At 37.0% G+C, this 17203-nt stretch overlaps 1 protein-coding gene across 1 annotated transcript in view; it reads left to right on the top strand.

Moving 5' to 3' along the window:
* Positions 1-17203, top strand: part of COL25A1 (collagen type XXV alpha 1 chain) — a 468658-nt gene that overhangs the window by 302521 nt on the left and 148934 nt on the right. Inside the window, exons 6-7 of the mRNA XM_036920918.2 lie at positions 10275-10301; positions 10442-10468. Of these exons, the coding sequence (XP_036776813.1) occupies positions 10275-10301; positions 10442-10468 (54 nt within the window). The remainder of the gene's footprint in view (positions 1-10274; positions 10302-10441; positions 10469-17203) is intronic.

Genomic DNA, 17203 nt, shown 5'->3' with positions numbered 1-17203 from the left:
TTCTACTTTAATTTTTAGGAATAATCTCTTATAAAGGTGGAGAATACTTCCTAATTCATCATATAATGTTTGATTGATCAGCAGGTCAGGTGTTACTGACCTGATTCCCCATAACCTTTCACCGAACAGTTTTTGTATCCATGGAGGATCATTGCCTATAGCAACCTTTTCATTGTGGATTGCAAATGGGCCCTTAACATTTTTTTGAGCTGAGGAATGGTATGTTCAGAAATGTGTTTTAGAAATGATTTGACAAAAGTATGTAGGATGGAGAGTAGTTAAAGGGGAGACTGGGAAGGCTTGTAGATTATTTCTGTTTTCCAGGAACAAGGGTGCTATCAATAAACATGGAAAGATGGATTCAGGCGATTTTTGTGGAGAACGAAATCTATAGACTGGGCAATAGATTGCATTTACTGAATCAAACATATCACTGAGCTTCTAGGCTTGGAGGACGAGTAGTGTGTTTAACAAAAATAGAAGTTATGCAGGCTTGAAATAGAAGTTGAGAAGTTTGGTTTGAGAATATTGAGTTTGAGCTGATGATGGCATATCATGGCTTAGATATCTAGTGAGCAGTTAGGAATGCAGGATGGCAGCCTGGAAAAGAGTTTAGGACCTAAGTCAGGTGATAATTAAAGTCTTGAGGCTGTATTTGATAGATGATGGAGTAAAATGAAAAGACCAAAGGTTTAGACACAAATTTGGGCAATCAAGACATTTTCGGACTTTGTCAACCCTTCGTCCCCAGAGCTCCAGTTTATTTAGTTCTAGTTTAGCCAGGGTCTCTCCTTTTCAGGGCCCAGGAGAGTGACTCAGCAGTTTCCCTTTCCATAGCTCAGCTTTCTTCTTCCTAACAGAAAGAAATGCCCCCAAGACCAATATGTATTTCAACTCATGTTACTTTATTATTCCCAAAACCAGGCTGTAAAAGCATGACTTCTACTCTGCTTCCTCCTTTCTCTTTCTTTGTATGACCAGTCTATTATTTAGGGAAGTTTGGTGATACAGTAAATTGATAGGACCTAAATGAGGGAATAGAGAGCTAAGGAAACTTTTCTTCTCCTTGACTTTGGGAGAGGGCAAATGAACATGCTTGGAGACCCAAGGGAAGAATCCCAGGGAACCACAATGGTTGAAGAGACAAGTGAGAGCAGCAATAAATAGCAGGGCAAGGTGGGGAGGTGGCAAGAGGTGAATAGGCACAATATTACCTTCACTCCACAGAGAGAGGAGAGTGAAGTTAAAATCGGGAGATGGAGAGCATGGTAGTTATAGAAGCTTACATTAAAAGCTTTTGATGTTTTTAGCTATCAACTGAGAGTGGGAGAGATTAGGTTTCTAATTTACATTGGAACATGAGAATAATAGACAAACCCTGACATTCAGGCTCTCTCAGCCTCTTCTGACAGTGATCTTTTTTTTATTCCTTCTGCATGTTTTAGTTCCTTGTGCATTTTTAAAGGCACATCCTGCCCTTATCACTGTGTTGTGCTCAGTTGCCCTTCACAAAACTTGCATTGCTCTAGAACACTCTGCAGTTGGCTCTCGAACAACATGGGTTTGAACTGTGCAGGTACACTTACATGTGGATCATTCTCAGTAAATATATTGAAAAAGTTTTGGAGACTTGTGACAATTTGAAGAAACATTTTCTTTCCTCTAGCTTACTTTATTGTAAGAATACAGCATATAATATGTATAACATACAGAATATATGTTAATTGTCTGTTTATTGGTAAGGCTTCCAGTCAGCAGTAGGCTATTAGTGGTTGAGTTTTTGAGGAGTCAAAAGTTATACATGTATTTTTGACTGCTCACTAGGTTGGTGCCTCAAGCCCTGTGTTGTTCAAGAGGCAACTGTACAAATGAAACAAAAAATCACACTTGACCTACAAACCAGGCATTCTTAAGGAGCCTGGGCAAAATTATATTGGGACAGTATATTAGGAAACATGCTGAAATAGAGGATTGCAAATTAAACCAAAGGTTTAAAATGGATGTACCTCTGAATACATTTGAATTACATTGAGGACAGTAGGAGTATTGTGGAATAGCTTCTGCCATTAACTGTAAAATCACAGGGCTACTGTGGACATGAGAGAGCAAGCTGATACTTTCTTTCGACAAAAGGAATGTTTGGGATTCCAAGTCTTTCACCATGGAGCTCATTTTACTTGACCTCTTAAAAGTAAGCAAAGAAAAAAAAAAATTCAAAGTTAAACAAAAATGTTTTAGCAATCTCCCAAAACGTTTAGATGCAAAGAACAATGCTAGAAAGATGGGACCCTTGGTTTTGATTGGCAGGGGCAGTAGTTTGGCTGTATTTAATTTGTATTGTGTTAGAAAAGAAAGGCAGAGTGAGCTTCCCCTATTCCTGCTGTTTTATAAGCCCTTACTTCCATTGAGCTACATCAGTCAGTCTTACTTATGAGAGTCCTTTTTAATGCTTGGTTTTTCTAAATATTCTTTTAGTGGTAGACCCCACTAATTGTTTCCTTATGGCAGCTGCTTATGATTTAAGACTGATCCTGGGCACATATAGTCCCTTGTTCAGGGCTCAAAGTGGGGCTCAAAGTGATATCACAAAAGAACTTATTATAGTTACACTCTCACCACAGAAAATAACTGCAAAAATTAGTTTTGCAATAAGTGGGGCTGGTTTTGATATTTTAAATTGTTTATATCTACCCCCTTTGTTGCTTGGTTTTTTTTTAATCTTCAGTGAAAAATAAAAGGTGTAAAGTCTGAAGCTATAAATCTGTTTATAGGTATCATTCCTTTCCCCAGCGTAGCAGAGTTTGACACTGTAATAAACACGGTTCTTCTGCAACAACATTGAATCTGGTTCTTGTATAATTCTTTATATGTTGCTGTTTTGAATATGGAGAGTTTTACTGCATTCTTTTATTTTTGGTGTTTCTAGTCAGCAAGAATTGATTGAGCACCTACTATATGCTAGGTGTTATGAGGCAATTTTACAGCCTAAAGTTTAGTCTTGGTTTGTCATTAAAGCAATGTGGTTAACACTATGGTGAAGTGTTTCTGTTTTGCTTTGTGTGGTAATAGCTCTTCAACACTGAGGTAAACTATATTAAATATGCATGTTCTCCAAATATTTTCAAGCCTCCAGCTCTCATATTGCTTACCACATGGCCTTTTGATTTTAGGAACTCAAAAAGCTTTGCTTTTCTCAGGACAAGTATCAAAGAAGTTTTATTTTATGTTTACCAAGATTAAAATATTAAAAATATCAAGTGTGTAATTAATAATCACTACCATTGGTAAGGTAGATCAGGTATTTCACAAATTGCTTCATGAACAGTGTTTCATTTTAGTCTAACAGTAAGCATTATTTTCCCCATTTTACAGATGAAGAAACTGAGACTCAAAGAGGCTAATTAAACTGCCAAAGAGCACACAGGTGATCAGAACTAGAATTTCAATCTGCATCTGTTTGACTCCAAAGCTTGAGCTCTTAACCTCCAAGATACGTTGTTTTATGTACTTTATTTTAAAGTAATTCCCCCAAATTATATGGTTACTTTTTATTTTGTACTTTTTTTTCCATAACATTTGTATAAGGAAATTATACACAAGCATACATGCACACAGACACACTTTAATCTATACTTATATATAGGAGCTCCTACATTTTCACGTCAGGTTTTGCATAAAACGTTAACAATTTATACATTACCAGCTGAAGTTATTTGCAAAGTTGAAAGTCTCTGGAACAAAATATTTGTTGATTTAAGAAGAAATGTCCCTAAAAAATATGTTATGCTAGTAAAACAGAAAGCTATTTGTATGAGTTCAAGTTGAGGTATGTACTGGAAGAGCACAGGTTCACATTTTAGTTAGGGGTGAACCTATACTAAATGCATAAAACATTTTATTCAGAAATAGCATAAATTAGTCTACATGTAAATAGTTAAGCTCCCTATTTTGTCAGTAAACACTAAATTTTTCCATTGTTAAAACTTTTTATAGTAGGATTTCATGCAGTTTCAGATACCTGCTAAAAATGATGGTACCAAGCTTAATTTCTTCATGAACATATGGTTTAAGAGTATTTATGTCAATGGCACAGTGGGCCAAGTTAGTGATGCAGTCAGGAAGTAGGCAGAATCTTACAAACAGTAGAATTGAGGCTTCTATGCTACTGAACAAGGGAAAACTGGTTATTCCTTGTTTCCTTCCTCCCTGGGAGACTGTGAATGTAGCTGAAGTATGGTTTGCAAGAGTGCCTGTGTGCTCAGACATCAAACGTGGTGGCCACCGAAGTGCTTCTGAGAATGGCCAGGACAGCACATGTCTGCACAGGACTACAAACGTCGTCTTTGTCCTTAAAAGACTAGGGAAATTACGGCTTTTAAAATACAGTGAACTGTGTTACAGCTGTGGTCTAAAAAGTAAAGGAAGGGAAATGTTGTAAAGTTATACTTTATTCCTAAGTTAGCCCAGAAGAAGGATGGCTTCTGCATGGTGGCAGCGCAGTATGGCTGCCATGTGTCACGTGCTCCTTTTATCCAACCATGTTGTGAGAATTCTCTCTCAGCTATTTCTGATGAGGTCAGCTGAAGCTGCCAAAGATCTCTTTGTATCTGAAATACACCCCTAAGACCAGTTTTAAACCTCTGATGATTCAGTTGGTTCTGGAGCTGCTGTTTATCAGGGTTGAACGGGCTCAGGGCAACGTAGCAAATATACTAAATTGTGAACTTTCAAATTGGTAGGACTTCATAAACCACGGCAATGATCTGTCAGTGGCTCCCCTGTCCAGTCAGTTAACAGGTCTTGTTGCTTCTACCTTAGAACTGTCTTCTGAATTGAGAACTTGCCCTGTGTTCCCGCTGTCGCAGTCTTAATTCCGATCTTAACTCTCTCTCTCCTGGACCAAGGCAAGAGCTTCCTAAGAAGAACAGTGTTTCATGCTCTTGGGCTTCCACGAAGCACGCTTGGCCTCACCACTCCCTTGTTAAATCGATGACAGGCTCTGGCCTAGGGACCTGGTGTTGTTAGCCAACCTTCCCACGTCTCTCCTACTCTACCCCATCTCTCCTTGCCATACCACATAATGTTCCTACTACTCAGAACTCCTCATCTTTCTCTGATAGCATGATGCCCTCTCCACTTATGTAAACCTTCGGCCTGAAGTGCTTCACCCCCTTATCTCTGGCCAACTTTCAAAAGCCAGTTCCAAATCATCTTTCCGATTCCAGCTCTCCTACCCTCTTTCCTCTCGGTACTCCCACAACACAGTGTTTATTCCTTGATTATAATTGTGTTTACACATGCCTCCTCTAAACTCAGAGCAGACGGCCTGGGTGATACTTGGCCATAAATCCTTAAAAATTGAAACTTGCTTGTCCTCATGATTCTGTAGTAGTAAAAAGATTAATCAGAAAAGGGCTTGTTATATTTAAAAAATAAAAACAACCTATACTTTCCTGAGATAGAAATCATAACTCCATTCTTATTCCAACAGCAATAAATAGCTGCCAAGAATTACCCAGATTTGTCCCTTTTCCATTTTTTTTCAATTTCTAGTGGACTTTAATTTTGTTTTCATGATTGCCATCTTTTAAAAATCATTCCTTCTCTAGCTCTTGCCACTTCAAAGTAGGCACAATTTACAGTTCTAGTGAATCAAAGACCTTTATTGGGAAATCCAACCCTTATGAATATGTTCTGCCTTTTCCGGCTGTATTTCAATTACTTCTATATGTATTGAAATCCATTATTTTCCTGAATCTCTTTTATTGTGCCTCTTACTCATTGTGCTTTTGGTTTTATCATTTAATTGAAATAGGTAATAGAACATGGAAAAAAAGCTAAAACCTTAGTTATTTGGATAGAAATGGATTAGGAGAGGCTGAAATTGGTACAGACCAACACCCACAATAAAGGCTTGGCACAAATGGAAGGACTATTACCATGAATTCTAAATGTGAAGTCATTTGAAAAGAGGCTAATTTGATGTTTGCCTCTGATATTTATTGATACTTTGGTAGAAAATTAGTAACACCATAAAAATTTCTTGAAGAAATGTTCCAACTACTGAATAACAACACTAATAATAAAAACTTGTAACAACTTTAAAATTTATGTAATCCTAGTAAATTACATAAAACTAATGAGAAAGATCATTTCATATTTTCATATTTATTTATGTAAGTGAACATTGTAAAAGGTCTGACTCTAACATACTAGACCAGACCAGAAAGATAGGAATCCCAAAGAAAACTTACATAAAGCTGTCACTCACTGTTCACTTATATATGAGCACTAATTTTACCATATTTACTTCCCATTGACCTCAAACTTGCTTTAGCAACAAAGTTTTATCTTCAAATAGCTATCCATCATCCACTGATACCAACACTTGAACAGTAAGTATGTCCACTAAACAGTAGGTTGTTAGCTTGCTATAGTTGGAAACAACTTGCCATTGCAAAGTACTCTGTGATTCAAATAATTTATTAATTTGTATCACTGCCTATCCATTGATTAATACAAGTAAGGTTTTTTTTACTCTAAAGACCAATAAAATAAAACACTTAATGACCCAGCTTTAATTTTAAAAGTTAGTAATCAAAAAATCTTACTTTCATATGTAATGTTTTGACCTAGAAATGAACCATCGTTTCCAAATCTTGAAGTACTGTCTGTGTTTACTAAGGTAGCCTATGTGTTTCTTCTAATTAAACCCATATTTGCATTAAAGATGGTTCAATTCAGAAAGAAAAATGGGATTTCAATCAGAGCAGAAGAAAACACCTGCCATTAATCCCAAGAGCACAAGTGGGGTCTGGAGTGTCCGAAGCAGCCGCCACAGCTGTGAATGGAGGTTGACCTCTGCTTCGGTTTTGTCTTGAGCTGGCAGGTGCCACGACGCCATTCTGTCTGCCCAGAAACACCCACTTTTGAAGCAGCAGTATTTATTGCTCAATTGTGAATTCAGATTTTCATGTGTTCATGTAAGCATCCTTGCTTATGGCAGACTGTCTAAAGAGCACTAGCTGATGCGTGTGGCTTGGTCATTAGTAATCGGACTTTTAGAAAAAGAGTCATTTCTGTTCCCCACTATAAAATTATTTCAGAAAAGCTTTGACTTCAAACATGCCATATAACCTAATAACGTGCCTTTAGAGGACTGGTACAGTGAGAGACTTGGCCTCTGGAGTCTCACCAGCAAAAGCAAACAATTTTAAAGAAGAGAAGCTTTCAATGGGGAAGTGATGAAGAAGGGAGGGGTCCACAGTAATTGTAAGTGACCTTGCAGTAGGTGGATTTTCTAGGGATTATTTTTCTTAATGCTGGTATATGGGAAGTGTTTGACTGCAGCACTAGACTATTTGGCTTTTCCAGAACAGGCTGTTCAACTTTTCTGAATCAGCTTCTCCCACCATATTCTCCACCAGTGCTTAGAACATTGCCAAACTCTTTATATGCATTCAACAAATGTATATGAAAATCAAAATCGAGTTAGATAGCATGTTACTTAAATGAAGACTAGAACTGCCATTGTATTTCTTAAATTTGATGGTAAAATTAAGTATCCTGTCATTCTTTTCTTTGGGTGTCCTGTGTCTCACCCAAAATAAAATATTACTTGTGGAGTGTTAGTGAGCATTTTGCATGTGGTAAAAATAACCAAATAAATTTCTTAAACTTAATTTTGCAGAGGTAGACAGAGAGACTGAACTAATTACTCACTAATTCTGATGCAAGAAAACATAAATAAAAACATTACAATTTATTGAAAATGTTAAGAAAAATAATTTTCTTAGTGTCCCTTTTTCTTTAATGGCAAAATTACATTTTGAGTAAGAGATTAAAGGGTTAGCTTAGCTGATTCCATTATCTTAGTCCCCCCACTCCCTCACCCTTTGATCCTCTCAGTTCCTGTTGCTCACATCTTAAACTTGAGATCTTGGGGGTCACTGCTCAGAGCACTGTGGGAAATTCAACTGGGAGGCATTTTGGAAGGCACACGGTTGTCAGTGTTTCTGAGAACCTAGTTCTAGAGCTGTGTCCCAATACTTGGCGTCCCAAACCACTGAATATAAAGTCACACAGACTAGGTTAAAGTCCTGGCTAACTCAAAAGAGGCCTTGACAATCTTTGAGGTTCATTTTTGTCACCTATAAAAGGCATATCATAACACTTTCCTCATTGCATGGGGAGAATATTAAATGCAGTAATGGGTGAACTTTCTTTGTTGATGGCAAAAATATAAGATATGACATTATTGTAACTACGAATTTCATGCTAATCTCACAGCTGTTACCACAAGTGTCACACCTGAGGATAGGAATTTGGTATAGTTCCTGTGTTGCTGATCCTTAGCAGGAGCCACTTTGGTAGGCAGAGCATTCCTGCATCCCCACCTGAAGTGACATGCCTCTCCCCACTGGGCCTAAGACGGGGTTCTTTACCTGAACCTCAGCTCTACTTCTGGTCTACACTTGTCCTTGTCTCATGTTCCTGGTAAAGCAAAGGTGACAGATTGAAGGTAACTCTGATGTGTCCCATTTCCTCAGTTAAGCCAAGTCCTAAAAGTCAGCTTCATCTTTAGAGTGGGGAAAAGAAGTATTGATGCCTGTAGAATTGGTACTTCCTGCTAGTATTCTTTTTGTTGTTCAAAGGTAAAGAAAATCTCAGTGTGGCTCAACAATAGACAGCTGCCCAACAAAACAGAAATTCCTAAAAATGACCATATGTATGGTCATCTAATTTATGACAAAAATACCCCTGTGCTGCAGTGGAGAAAAGATGCATTTTCAATAAATGGTGTTGGGTTAATTTGATATCTACATGGGAAGAAAAAACATCTTGAGTTTGACCTCATATCATGCACAAAATCAATTCTTCATTAATTTAGAGCTAAATATGAAAGATACCATAATAAAGCTTTTAGCTTTTAGGAAGAACATAGAAGAACCCTTGTGACCTTGGAGTAGGCAAAGATTTCTTAAGTGGAACCAAGAAAAGATAATTATACAGAGAAAAAAATATGAAATTGAGGTTTATTAAAATGAAGAACTGTTCATCAAAAACACCTTTTAAGAGAATATAAACACAATATGCAGAGGGGGAGAATATGTTTGCAATAAGTATACCTGATAAAAGACTCATATTCAGAATATGTAAAGAACTCTTACCCTTCTCTCTCCCTCATGTATTGTATATTATAAAGAAATTAACTAATCAAAAGGACAACTCAGTAGAAATCTAAGAGCAAAAGATGTGAACAGACACTTTATGGAAGAGGATGCAAAATGGCCAATACATGCATTAAAAGGAGTTTAACTTAATTAAGTGCTAGCAAAATGCAAATTAAAATACAATGTAAAACTACTATATCTCCCACTAGAATGTGTAAAATGGGAAAGATGGAAAATAGCAATTATCGATGACAATATAGGGGAACTGAAATTCTCCTACATTGCTGACTGGAGGGAAATAGTTAGAACCACATTGGAGAACTACTTGGTGGTACGTACTAAAACTGAAATATGTATTTCTGTAACCCAGTAATTCTACCCCTAAATATACACCCAACAAAATGCATATAATATTTAATCAAAATAAATATACCAGGTTGTTTGTAACAGTACTATTTTTAATAGTCAGGATCCAGAAACTCCTGAAAATAAATGGTCATTCACAGTAGAATAAATAAATAATTTATTTGTGAATAAATAATGGTTTATTCATATGATGGAAATTGTAAAGCAATAAGAACAAATAAGCTACATAAAATTTGCATGAATTTCATACATATTGAGCAAAAGAGGTCAGACATGTAGTGTAAGTTACCATTTACATAAAGTACAAAAACAGACCATTCTGTCTGAGGTCAGAAATAGTGGTTACTGTTGGTTGGTTGAGAATAGTGACAAGGAAATGTCACTGCAGGTGCTTCTGAGATTCTTTGGCTGGGTTCTGCTTGCACAAGTTGGTTCAGTTTGTGAAATGCATTCAGTATATTATGTACTTATGACACACATACTTTTTTCTTTGTATGTGTGTGTGGTATAATGGTATAACTAAATATATAACCATTGCATCATATATATAAAATAATATATATGTATATATTTACTATTTTCACATTCAAACTGTATTAACAGTTTAGAACTCAAAAATTCTTGTGAAAGCTCTGTGTTCTTGCATGAATCTTACAACTAACTCTAACTAATCTATTCAAACTGTAATTTTGTGAAATTTATTTAAAATTTTTTTTCTCTTTTTCTTATTTTTAGGGCCCTCCTGGTCTAAAAGGTGATAAGGTAAGAAAATACATAGCAGAAACAAATAAGTTAGTGGAAGTCCATTGGCATGACCTCTATTATATTTTGGTCTTTTTAAGAAGGATCACGTGCAGACTTTGTGTTAAAACTATCTATCATCTCATCTCTCTACTCTACAGGGAGAACAAGGTGATCAGGGACCTCGGGTAAGTTATATTCTTCCAATCCTGGGCAGAAGATTAGTTTTCAGCTCCCAACTTACTGAGTTAAAGTAGCCCTAGCTTTGTAACTGCCTTTGTGTCACGTGGTTTAGTAATGGCTGGCAAATACCCTACCACTTGTAAGTGAAAGAGCCTTAATAATAACTAATGTGCCTATCCTGTTGCATTATCTTTACTTGATACCTGCAGATACGACACTCTACAATAATTAACCATACTGACAAAGGGCCAGAGTCACTGCCAGAAGTCAGCAATAACCACCTTTCCAGTGGCTGCTGGGTCCTTCAGGTTTACATACATTGTATTGCAATGTAGAGGCCATTTGGATTCCTGTGGAATTTGGCCTTTTTCAGCAGTTGAACTTTATGTGCTATTGCATAAATACGTTATCGATGAATATATTAATGCATTTTATATTTTTACTCTTCATCATAAGTTCAAATGATACTTATTTGAATTTATTTTTTACAGATTTTCAAGCAGATAAAAGATGCAATATAATTTAGCATTCTAGGGAGGAGGAATATTCTTGTATTCTTCTCAGATGTGGCTCTTTTAGCCATTATAACACAATGGTGAATGTGTTGTTGTTACCTTGGTAGTGCCAAGTTCCCTGCCTCACATCTGTGCCTTATTACCCAAATGTTCAGACATACTGTTCCAATGATGTAGTGGCTCCGTTCAGACATACCTCTCAATTTTCTCATGTCACTATGCACAAAAGCGAGTATTTGGTTGAAGAGTCAATTTTTACAATGGAAAAGCACATTTAAAACTTGCAGGTTGAAAACAGAAACTGTAGGTTTTTGTAAAATGTACTGCGCATAGTTAATTATTGAATTGTTTATACTGCAGTAGAGGTTTATTGCGAAAGATGCAGTTGACATAAACCTGAAAGGTTTATAGCATTATCTTCTCATGTTTCCTAAGCCAAATAAACATTATGCTATGAGTTACTTTCCTTATATCAGCCATTTCTTCATATAGAGATAATGATTATGCCTCAGAACATTGGGTTTCTTGTGGCAATGCTGATGACTAATACCTACCTAAAACCTTGTCTTAATGGCCAAGGAGATTAAACATCACGATACCTGTCATGGATGTGAATGGAATAAAAATTTCATAACCTTGCACAATGAGAATATAACCACTTGTGCTGTATGTGGTGATTATTTCACATGGCACATCTCCATGTATTGAGTATCGCTTCTTTCTACACGCAATATCAAAATCACTCCACTGGCCCTTTCCAGGTAAGAGGGAAACTGTTTCCATTCCGAGAAATCTTTTGGCAGAGGAAGCGAAGGGGTGGTTCACAGCTTAGCTGTCATCAGTATGCATGCAGTCCTCATTTTCAAAAAGGTGTGTTGGCTTTCATCGTTCCAAAAAGTGATGATTGATTATAAAGCTAGGCCAAATTTTCAGAGTGAAACCTGAAACCATGTGAAATTCACCTGGTTTCACATTGCATTACAAACTAAGACTTGGGCCAGGTTCCTTGCTAGTTTGGCCAAAATTCATGAACTACTTTGAGAACCCAGACTGCCTTTCTTACAGATTTCAGCCAGTTTTCACACTGACTGGGGCCAAGTTTCACACGATTCAGGAGCCATTTAGCATTTCAGGTGGGAAGTGTCAAAAATTAATTCCATTTTCCCCTGGATTTTGCTTTGTATTGAAGGAATTTGGATTGAATTCATAATTCAGGATGAATCTCCTTGGATCAAAATCCAATGTCCTGGGTGGTATGTGAGAAAGAAAATGAAAACCTGCCAGATTGCCTGTCCTTCCCTCAGATTCATAATTTAGAAACAAGACAGGTCACATTCAGTGCTCCAAGATTTTATAAACATTATTTTCTGGTAAAATAGTACTAGCTACTTATTAGGAAATTTATCATATCAAGATAGTAAAATAAAGGTTTTATATTTCCAGAAAAAATCAAAAGGAAGTTAGAACTAGAAAAATCTTCAGTTTTAGTGAAAATTACCTTTACCCACATCCTCCATAGGCACACTATCCCAGCTGATACTTACAGAGACTCTCTTTTTTAAAATGTAGATCTTTGTCTTTGAATACCCTGCCCATTTTCAGCCTATCACAGATTTTGAATCCTACTCTTTTCACCTTGTGTTGCAGCTGATTTCTTTCTTCCACATTAGCTTAACAGTGTGGCCTTCCGTCATTGCAGTGCTTTGTCAGCTGGCTTTCCATTGCGTGATATGAGCCAGTTCCTTGAATGTGAGGTGCTTTTTTTTATTTGGCTCCCTGCATGTCAAAAAGGAATATATTAAACCATAATATGTGAATCAAAGCAGGAGAAAAATTAAAGATAATGTAGTAATTAAGAAGGTGACACTATTTTGGAACATTTGGACATACATTTATAGTAATATATATTTTTAGCATCTATCAGGTTCAAGATACCATGCATAATACTATAGATATTAAATGTGTCCATTTTCTTCTTCTACTGCCAAATTCAACCTATCAGTCTCATGTTCTTGATTATTAGAGTAGTCTTCCAGTTAATCTTGCTTCCACTCTTGACCCTGTATGATGCATTTTCTACACAGCAACCAGATCATTTTACATTGTATATTAGATCACGTTACTTGCAGTTTTAAGCCTTAGAATGAAATCATAACCACCTTGCTCGGCCTCCATGGACCTTCAAGAGCTGGCCCTTGCCTACCTCTGTAACCTCATCTTACACTGGTCTTCCCCTCCATCCATGATGCTTCAGCCATACTGTCCTCCATGTGTACTTCAAATACACCACCCTCACCCCCAACTTAATGACTTTCCTTATGCTCTCTTCTGGTCTTCTTGTGATTGGGTTTTTCTTATCATTGAGATTTTATCTCAAATACCTTCTCTGGGAGAATTTCCCTGACTACCCCATCTAAATCTGACATTATTCTATTTTGTTCATTTATTTACTTGCTTTTTGTCCATAAGACATGCTCCTCCTTAAAAAAAAGACTCCATGTGAGCAAGGACCTGGTCTGTCTTGTTCATACCACTATCACCTACAGCAGTAAGGGCTCAATAAATATTTGTTGAATGTTAAAATAAAATATTATTACAATCATTACAACCTCCAAGAGCTTATAATCTTACAGCTGCCTAAATAAGAAAACTATATCGTTGTGTTATGTCTTAATTAGCTATGCCAAGAAATGCTAGATAAGTGTATATTCTTCCATTTTAAATAATCACTGGAGACTGGAAGAAAGGACACTTGAGCTAAGACTTATAAATGGGTAATCTTTAAAGGTTAACAAGAGCAAGGCATTCTAGAAAGAAGAAATAGAAAACAATATTATGCAAGGGGGGAAATGACAGGATTCATTTAAGGACAATAATATTCCATTTGCCAAGGATACAGGTTAAATATAGAAAACTTGTATAAGGCTGAAATTTTTCATTGAAGTTGTCTTACGGAGCATTTTGAATGTCCAGTGTGCTAGGCAATAGGGAGCCATTGAAGATTTTTTAATACATCATTTGATGTATATTACCAGCAGACTATTTGGTGTTGTTACCAGATGTTCTTTATGAAAATCTATTTGGTGATAGTGTCTAGTATGGAATGCAGGGGAAGAGACCAAGCAGGCCAGGAAGATAGGTAAGTTATCTCTGACAAAGTCATAAAAATCTGGGCTGTAAGAAGAATGTCCAGTTCTTGGTGGAGAGGTGATCAGAGAGGATGGACTGGCTCCTTCTGAAACATCAGGTACCAATGAAGGTAAGGGGCCATCCTAGAGAGAAGGCTCAGGGTCAGAATAAGAAGCTCAGCAGTGGGGACGGTGGTGAGCCAAAGAAGAAATTCCAAAGCGTCCACCTAAGTCTGGAGGAAACTGTATTTTCTGTGAGGTCTGGGATAGGAGTTTATTTTCCTCACATAGTAAGAAGTTCAAAGAAGACTGTTGATGTTATTATTTATATACTTCAGTGATGTCAGCGTGGAAGTCTCTGAATCTCTTGGCCTTTCCCTTGATCGTTGTAAGAAGGCTACTTCAAGTCCAACATCACATCTGTAGCTCTGTCAGTAAGTAGGATAAAGGAAAAAGGGTCTGTATCAAGGAAACAAAAATTTCCCCATGAATTTTTCATAGCAGACTTCTGCTTATGTTTCATTGGCCAGACAGTGTCACACAGTCACCTCACAGCTGGCATGAGCCGTGGAGAATGGGCTTGAAAATGTAAGTTGGGTCATCTCACCAATAGGCTTTGCTACAGTGCCAGGCACAAACGTGGGCAAACGAGAAGGCCAGAGATGACACTGGTAGAGGAGAAATTAATTAAAGACAAACCTTAAAGCAGGAGGTGGGGGATGAATTCAGTCTGTATTGGATTTATACCCAAGATCTGTGGCCACAGGTGGTATTGTGGCAATGTTAAAGTTAAAAAAAAAAAAAAGCAGGGAATAAAATGGAAAATACTGAGGTGAAAATTCAGCACAAGTCTTGGAGCTAATTAGATGTAGGGGCCGAAGTTGAAGAAGAAGATAAAGATAAGCCTGAAGTTGCTGACTTGATAAAATTGGTCAGAAGAAAGTCAGGAGAATAAATGACAAATTGAATTTTATTTGTGAATTTGTGATCTTGATGAATTATTTCACTGCAGTAATGTGGCAAACAGTTGGAAAAATGACACTGGAAACCTGAAGTGGTATCACAGCTGTGAGGAAACAATTACATAGCCAAACTGACACAGAGTGAGAACTGAATTTACACAAGTAGAAAAATAGTGGATAAAGAGTGAGGCGAGAACCATGTAGAAATACTCACATTTGGGGAATGGGGCCAAGGGGAAGACTCAGAAAAGAGAGTGAGCACTCCCAGGAAACACCAGGGCGCGGCAATGTCTGAACACTCAAGGAAGAACTGCTTTTTACAAAAATGAAAGTGGCCAACAGAATGTTCTTAATAATAGGAAAGCCACAGGGATGAAGTCCACAAGCTTTTGGATTTGGTGTTCTCGAGTCATGGTATGTCAAGGGAGTGCATTTTGTTAAGTAGTGAAAGTTGAAATCAGGTTACAAGAAGTTAAAAGGTAAAGGTAGGAAGGTTGACCATCTTTGAATACTGTTGATGCATATGATTTAATGCAGAAGAAAGTGGACTAACATTTTTGGCATGATCTTTCTGTCAATGTACATTGAACCAATTTTGAGCTTACAATTTTAGGTATAATATAATCATAGGTATCATTTGGTTTTATTCTACAAGACACTGTGTTAGATTTCCATAGATGAATGCATCTTGACATTAGAATTCCACTTCCCTCTTTGCTTCTTGGGGAGATGTCATTACAGATTTGCCATTAATCTACAGTTTATTTTTGCAGTCAGACATGGCACTTGAGTAGCTAGGCCTTTAGGCTGTATGTTGGGATGGTGTTTTTTCTATGCTGTCAATCACCATGCCATGCTCAGTTTTCTTCATTTCATCCTTACAGGTTTGTATTACAGAGTTTGGAGGCTAGGATTTTACTCTGTATAAAGCAGAGATGGGAGGGGACTGTAGGGTCATTCATTCCGAGACTGTATGAACATTTGACTAGGATATAATATCTCACATAATTGATGGCTAATTACTTAGAGTCTTAACAGTTTGCTGAACACCTTTCTGGGTAAGTTGCACACATCATCTCTAAGCCTTCCTATAGCTCAGCAAGATAGGCTATCAGGAAGAAAAACAAGAAAAGTGAATGCAGCAGTTAAAATGATTATATCCACATGGGCTGGGGTCAGGCTGGACAGGGATTAAATTCTAACTCTACCACTATCTGTCTCTGTAGTTATGATAAAGATTAAATAAAATAGTGTATGAAAAATCTATAATAAATCCTTAATAGATTGTAGCTGATAATTCTCCCCATATTTCATATGAAGAATCTAGGGTCAAGTAACTTGCCTGAGTTCACATAATTTGTAAGTGGTAGAAATGGGAGTCAAACCCAGATCTTCAGCCTCTAGTCTGTGCTGTTCCCACAGTCTGAGTCAGACTGCTTCCCTATCAGTAATGTGGTTATACTCACCAACCCCAATGTGAAACTACAGGGGTTACAAAACTATCTATGGCTCAGATAATAGCAGTAATAATGCTCAATAATTGTATTGAGTTCTTAAAATATGCCAGCCACTTAATGAAGACATGTTATTTCAACAACCTTATGAAATGGTTACTTTTATTATCTCCATTTAATAGATGAAGAAACTAAGCTTTAGAAAGTTTAAATATTTTGTCCAGGATAACAGAGCCTAGATTTTAGCCTAGGTACTTAGAAGTTACATTTTCTATGTATTTTCTCATTTATCCTCAAAAGTAACCTATGAGCTAGTAACCCAAACATTAATGTGACCTTTTTTTTTTTCTTCCTGAGGAGGCTTGAGCTCAAGCAGGTTAAATGACTTGTCTGTTGTTTCACACAGTTCTACCAAAAGACAATGCTGGGAGGCAAACACAGGTTTCAAGTTCTGTTCTCTTGCCATAATACCAAGCTGCTTCCTGATGGCTGCTAGGACGCTTTTCAATTTTAAGTTTCCATGCCTCTGTGAATAAGATTGGAAAAGCTGGGGAACGTGAATGCAAATAGGGCATCTTTTTTCTTTGCAATTATAATAGTGTCAGTCTTTACATTCCATGCACTGTCAACCCTCCAAAAAACTAATAGAAGTGTTAATGTCGCCGAGTAATACCCTAGAGC

This window comes from Manis pentadactyla, chromosome 5 (assembly GCF_030020395.1).
Source record: "Manis pentadactyla isolate mManPen7 chromosome 5, mManPen7.hap1, whole genome shotgun sequence".
Lineage (NCBI taxonomy): Eukaryota > Metazoa > Chordata > Mammalia > Pholidota > Manidae > Manis > Manis pentadactyla.
The sequence above is the reverse complement of the archived record's forward strand: the minus strand, read 5'-3'. Positions and strand labels throughout refer to the sequence as shown.